The sequence below is a fragment of the Miscanthus floridulus genome, chromosome 18 (genome assembly GCF_019320115.1).
Source record: "Miscanthus floridulus cultivar M001 chromosome 18, ASM1932011v1, whole genome shotgun sequence".
Classification (NCBI taxonomy): domain Eukaryota; kingdom Viridiplantae; phylum Streptophyta; class Magnoliopsida; order Poales; family Poaceae; genus Miscanthus; species Miscanthus floridulus.
Genome location: NC_089597.1, coordinates 11,999,813 through 12,006,555, shown reverse-complemented (window position 1 = coordinate 12,006,555; position 6,743 = coordinate 11,999,813). Strand labels below are relative to the sequence as shown.

General features: G+C 48.3%; 1 protein-coding gene across 1 annotated transcript; it reads left to right on the top strand.

Moving 5' to 3' along the window:
• Positions 1 to 4,512: 4,512 nt before the first annotated feature.
• Positions 4,513 to 6,199, top strand: LOC136523296 (uncharacterized). The gene is made up of 6 exons (XM_066517024.1): positions 4,513 to 4,525; positions 4,627 to 4,826; positions 4,915 to 5,088; positions 5,164 to 5,541; positions 5,618 to 5,866; positions 5,948 to 6,199. Exons 1-6 carry the CDS (start codon positions 4,513 to 4,515, stop codon positions 6,197 to 6,199), a joined length of 1,266 nt encoding a protein of 421 aa, XP_066373121.1.
• Positions 6,200 to 6,743: the final 544 nt, after the last annotated feature.

The following is a 6,743-nucleotide window of genomic DNA, read 5'->3' as shown; positions in this document are numbered from 1 at the left end:
CAATAAGTTTTATGATTTTCGGACTTCGTTTGCTTTTATAGAATTTAAAAACACTTCGCACGCAAGTTCGCAGTCATGTTTCATGAACAAGATGTCCGAAATTTTGGGTCTGTTCCTGGATACGGCCTCACACTAGACTCAGTAACATGACTATCATTTTTTAAATCATTAAATTCCATTATTCGTACCATGTGCAGTTCAAAATTATATATTTTAAAAAAATTCAAGTAAATGAAATAAAGTAACTAAATATATCAAAAAGCCATAAAAAATCCCCAAATTCTAACTAGGAGTTCCTGGTGCTGTAAAAGGGCTGCACAAAAAATTTGGAGGCCAAAAAGAAAATAAAACTTTGCCGAGTGCCGGGGCATGGCACTCGGCAAAGGGGGTCTTTGTCGAGTGCCACGAATAAGACACTCGGCAAAGAGGGTTTTGAATTTTTTTTTAAAATTTCATCTTTGCCGCGTGCCTTCACAGGGCACTCGGCAAAGACATTTAAAAAAATGAAATCTTTGCCGAGTGCCGTGCCAGGGGCACTCGGCAAAGTATATTTTAAAAAAAAATTAAAAAATCTTTGCCAAGTGCCGTGTCAGGGGCACTCGACAAAGATTTAATTTTTTCAAAAAAAAAATTTGCCGAGTGCTAGATCTGGGACACTCGGCAAAGAAATTAAAAAAAAACTTTGCCGAGTGCCTAACAGCAGGCACTCGGCAAAGAAGGACGTGGCCGAACACCGTTACGCGGGTCATCCTATGCCGAGTGCCACGCTTTTGCCGAGAGTCTGGCACTCGGCAAAGAAGTCTTTTGCCGAGTGCATTTTTTTGCCGAGTGCCCGTCACTCGGCAAAGAACTCTTTACCGAGTGCAATTCTTTGCCGAGTGCAGCACTCGGCAAAGAAGGTCTTTGCCGAGTGCCCGATTTTTGACACTCGGCAAAGAATTTTGCACTCGGTAAAGTCTCTGTTTCCAGTAGTGTTTTGTGCTCTCACAAAGGGATGGGGTGGGAAGAAGTTGAAAAAAATAACTTATTTCAGTTTCATATAACACAAGTGGACCCAAATAGACCTAAAAGATTACATGTGCCCCTTTGCCTATCGGGGAAGGAGAATGCAGGGAGGCGACCTGTCGACCGCTGGGGTGTGGCCCATGTCGGGAGTGCGGCCGCCGAGGAGAATCCCGCCGGGGGCGTAGCTACCAGGGCATGGCCCACCGGGGCAACACACGAGCTCGAAGATGGTCGCCAGGGCATTGGCCTGTTGGAGCTTGAAGATGGCCTGCCGGGGAGCATGAAGATGGAGAAGAAGGTCAGAGCACGCGTGCGCGATCGCCTGGGGCACAGCTACCACGTGAGGCCATGAGGCCAGGCATGCCTCTGCCAGGGCATGGGCCGGGACGCGAACGCTTGGGGCACGGAGCTAGGAGTGCTCGCATGTAGGCCTTATAGATCATAGATCACACATCGATTTAGGTGGCTATCCTATCAAGAATGAAGAACGCGCGAGATTGAAATGCGATGAATACACAGAGCACGATAACTGCCGGATGACAAAGCTATTTTCCTCTAATTGTTTTGGACAGTACAAAGGTGAACTCGTGGAGTTCTCAGGTGCTAACCACACCTTAACACACGCGCTAACACAAACGGGAGTTAGCCTCGCACTTATATATGAAAGTAATACACTTAACACAGTGATACAATGTGACTCAACACAACTGCCTACGAGTGCACGACGTGGGAGCGCGCTCACCGCGCGCCTGACAACCCTGGCCTCTTTCAAACTCCAAATTGCCGCCCACTGCCTTGACTTGGACAACCGTTGCATCAACGTCACATACATGTGCACAATAATGATTAGCCCAACATCGCGTGGCCACCGAGCAGGCACGTGCGGGCGCTGGGAGTGCTCACATGGTCGTCGGGAGTGCTCACGTGGCCACCGGAATGCGCGGCCGACAGGAGGGCTCCGTTCGGCCGTCTCTGTCTTTTTCGGTGGCTATGGGAAGAAGATGGCAAGTAGAGAAAGAAAAGCGAAATACTAAGGGTATTATAGTACTTTATTGTTTTCCCCTTTTAAGAAGCTGTTTTGTCAAATGAGGTCAAGAAAACAGGTCAGCTTCAAGAAAAAAAAACAATTTCACTGGTTAAGCTGAGTTGTACTAAACGGGCCTTATAGGTTGGCAACGATCCATGGATGGAAGCTAATTTGTTATGTCATGATCCGGCAGCTTAACCTTGCAAGCAGGGAAGGAATCATACATCCAGCATCCACGCACCACAGTGCACGTTAAGGACAGAGGTTTGGCACGATTCTCGAGGTAATAAGGGCAAGTATAATATTCCGATTGTGCGATGTTCGTTGTCACTCTTGCTTCCTTTTCCATTTAACAATGTCCACAATCAGACCCTTTTATTTATTTTTTCCTTTTCTCTTAAACAATTGGAAAGTTCAAACCATCTGCTTACACTTCGAATAAAGCTTGCGCTATTATTCAATTTATTTACTTAATCATCACGTATAACATTATTCATATCGAAAGTCACATCTCTCAAAGATTCCTTTGCTTCGTTCCTGGGTTAGATAGATAGATTTCATCATCTTGCACTGGCTTTGGCTGTGCTGGTATATTAACTAATACTACAAGTTGATAGTAAGGATTTTTTACTCTGCATAAAATCACCCGTGAAGCTCAATATAATGCACCACATAAGTATATCACAGGCATTATATCCAACCTAGCTCGCTTTCACTTACATTATTAGGTACGTACGTAGTAGGTCAATATATGTATGTGTGACTCTTGAAATATTCGTGGTGCAAGTGTGAAATATATACAATTTTATGTGTACATGACAAAATAAAAATAAGATTTACGCACCATGATGGCATGATATGTTACTTTCTTTCACACACCCGTTACTGAAATTCACTCACTTCGTCATCAAGAAATTACTGGCGGCGCGAATGAACGTCCTTCGCACAAAATCGTATCATAGTATGGCATAAATTTATAGTTTGCATCTGAACATCAAATTTGGCAAATTAAAACTACTGGTGGTGTGGAGGTGGGTCGTGTAGAAAAAAAAAACAGATACGAAAATGCACTGTAATTGTTTACTACTAGAACACAAGGTAGGTCTGCAGAGCTTATTCACAGCCAACTATGGTACTCACCACTCATATATAAACAGGTAGGCCGTGTAGGTGATGGAACAGCTTATCCAGCAATATCCATTGCTTCCATATACATACACAAAGATAAAAAGAAGCAAGCAAGGCCAGTTACGCCGCCGCCGTAGTTATGGCGCCGGTGGACGGCGACGCCGCCGAGAAATCACCATTCCGGTGGATAGACGCGGCACGGTACGTGGTGGCCTCCGTGGTGGCCGTGCTCATCATCGCCGTCATCGTCAACGCCATCAAGGTCGTTCTCCGGCCAGAGTCGCTCTTCTTCTCGGTCTCCGGCGGCTGCGTGCCAATGGTGAGGATCAACCAGTCGTCGTCGCAGCCGATGCTGGTTCTCCAGCTAGGTCTTCGCGCGGACAACCCGGCTGGGCGCGCGCGCATGTACTACGTCGACATCATCGGCTATCTCTTCGACAAGAACGTATCGGCGGCGTCGTTGCATCCGAGCAGCGACTGCATCGTCTCGTTCCAGGTGAAAGACAAAGTGGTGGCGCAGCAAAAGGCGGTTGTCTCCTCAGTGAATATCAAAGCGAATAGAATAACCATGGAAAGGTCCTACTTCGACTTGCTGTACTCCGGCAATGGAAGCACCTTCTTCAGGGACGTCACGATGCGGTTGGACGGCACGCTCATCACCGAAGTGAGGTCCGGCTTCATCGCGTCTTCTCGCTGGACCACGTACTACTGCCCGCAGCTTCTCGTCGGCGGGGACTCGTCGGATGACGACGCCTTCAAGAACAGGCCGGACGTGGTTTGCAGCACCTAGCTAGGCCTAGGTGTACGCCAGTCGTACTTTTCGGGTTTCATGATTTTGCATATATATATGTATTGTTGCGCCAATTAGCTTTATTTGGAGCTTGCTGGACCAACGAATCGGTTGCCCCTATTTCTGTACGTTGACGAGTCTTCTTCTAATTGAATGATTTTTCTGCCTTTATATGAGTTGTTACTGTTTTAGATGTATATATACACACTAGTAGACAAGCACATCTATGTCCCTGAAGATCAGTGAACCATGCGGCTCATCTATGTGCCCAGCACTCCTTATAAGTTTCTCTTCTTGATTTTGTTTGACAATCCGCCCTAGCTTCTTGCAGATTTGTCTGCAGTTCAATTGTAATGTTCACCTTAATGAATGAAGCGTTGGTTCCAAAAAAAAAAAGTAGACAAGCACATGTGACACGCATGTGTTTATGTAAAAAAAATCATATATAATAGTTGAGAACTCATTTGCAACTCCTAATGTAAACCCCTCATTTTGAATGGTAAGTTCTACCACCGGAGGGATGGATTAAAATGCTAGTAATTCATTCTTCCAAAACTGCAGTATGGATGGCAAAGGTAAGCATCTCGTCGACCTTGGTACTTTCTTCCCTAGCATTTTGCCAAGCTGAAGACAAAAAATTAATAAATTGTTAAGACAAATTACATATGAAAATTAGATGAATATTCTACTAACCAGGCGGCGCGAGTGCAGGAGGCGGTCTGCAAAGATCGTCTCAAGGACATGTACCATGAGGCGCGCATACAGGCCATCCGCGACTTCCACGCCAACGTGCTTGGAGAGAACATCAAGAAGCCCCAAATCCGCCAGAGAATGAACTCGAGGGAGGCCGACCTCACCCAAGCGCAATACGAGCAGGTAATTAAGTATGACAACATTCGTTCAGATTCCTTCAGTGAAACATTACACTAATCTTCTCGCATGTCAAATACTTGATGTCATGCAGGTGTGTCCGTCGTGGTGCGACAACCACAGGGAATGCTGGACGGAGATTGTGCGCATGTGGCGCACGGATGAGGCGTACGCGAGGCGCGCCGACCGTCAGGGCCGCCGCGCGCAGATGCGAGGGGTGTCACACCACCAAGGGAATCAGCCCCTCCCCCAGTTCGCGACAAGATGGGTATGCGTCCGTTCATGTCTTAATCCTTGCGCTCAATTGTCAATACTTGTAACCATGTTTGTGTTTTCAATGCAGACGCAGACGCACGGTGGGCAGGAAATCAACGAGTACACCGCGTACCTCCTCTCTCACAAGGGCAAGGCGACGGATCCGAACAACGTCTACAACCCGGAGGACGGGCCCGATGCGTACACCAACCCCACCGCCTACGAGAAGGCCACCGAGTACACCGTTGCGGCTCGCCAGCGCTACGGGGAGACGTTCGACCCCACCGCCGAGCCCCTGGACACAGACCTCCTGCAGAGGTTGGGACCAGGGAAGCAGCACGGCCGCTACTACATGGCCCACAGCGCCCTCGACCCGTCCCAGGTTCCTACGCTGACCCAGGTTCGATCCACGCCCACGAGCTCCAGCGACATCCCCGTAGCGCCCCGGCGGCAGTCAGCGTCACAGGTAAGTGCCGTTTCGTTCGTCGTTCACTCGTTTCGCACCTGTACATACAATCAACACCGCGGATGTAATATTGCAGGCCCAGATGGAGGCCAAGATGGAGGAGAGGATCGTCACGTTGCACGCGCAGATGATGGCGCAACAGATGGCTTACCAGCAAAGCCTGCAGCAGCACTACAACACTCAGATGCAGAACATGGCCAGCTTCTTCCAGTCCATGCAGACGCTCGGGGCGTCTACACCGCCTCCTCTTCCAATGTTCGCTCCACCGCCTCCTCCTCCAGAGTTTTTTCCTGTGCCTGCTCCTGTCGCTCCTGGAGGGACCCCGGTGAGTATATTGACTCTTGCTTTAACTTGTGCGTCCATGCTGCAGATACTAATGACATCACTTGGCGTTTAACTTGTGCAGGTACAGTCGGCGGGTTCGAACCCGTCTCCTGGAGGTCCCGGCCATCAGATGATGTCGTATCCACCACCTGCACCCTATCCACCGTATCCACCTCCGCGTGGCCCTCCTCCGACGTACTCGTGGCCGCCGGTGCGCGGAGGGTGGCAGTACGCGCAGGCGCCTCAGTTTGGTACAAGGGGGTTTCTGTGGGCAAACCCTGGGGGCTCTGGGGGCGGAGCGGACGACGAGACCGGGGACGGCGCGACGAGCTAGGTATTTGTCGATTCTGTTATCATGTATCCACCGTATCGTCGAAGTTGTTGTCATGTATTTCTTTTCTTCGTTATGGACCTAGACTTGTTATGTTGAACTTCGTGTGATGGACGTCGACTTGTGGTGTTCGACGTGTTGGACTTCATGTGATGGTTGTAATGCACTTGTGTGGTTGTTATTGTGACATATATGTGAGATATATGTGATGTTGTGCGTTATTGTGATATATGTGGTGATGTTGGCGACAAATGTGATGAAATTGTGATATAAATGGTGCTACCGGTGCTTCTGGTGAAATTGGATTATAATTTGTGATTTTGCAGGGTTTTGATGCGAGAAAACAGAAAACAAAAGCAAAAAAAAAATTTCCAGCTTTGCCGACTGAAGCTGGGCAAAAAAAACCCAGGACAGAGTCTTTGCCGACTGCAACGGGAGGCAGTCGGCAAAGAGGTCAAGCCTTTGCCGACTGCAACTCCGAAAAGCAGTCGGCAAAGAACATTTCAAAAAAAAATATTTTCTTTCTTTGCCGACTGCCGAGCTGGCG

Excerpts from the sequence above, each read along its gene's own strand:
- LOC136523296 (XM_066517024.1), top strand. Across the intron at positions 5,542-5,617 it reads GGCGGCAGTCAGCGTCACAG|GCCCAGATGGAGGCCAAGAT; the intron begins GTAAGTGCCGTT and ends GTAATATTGCAG. Across the intron at positions 5,867-5,947 it reads TCGCTCCTGGAGGGACCCCG|GTACAGTCGGCGGGTTCGAA; the intron begins GTGAGTATATTG and ends TAACTTGTGCAG.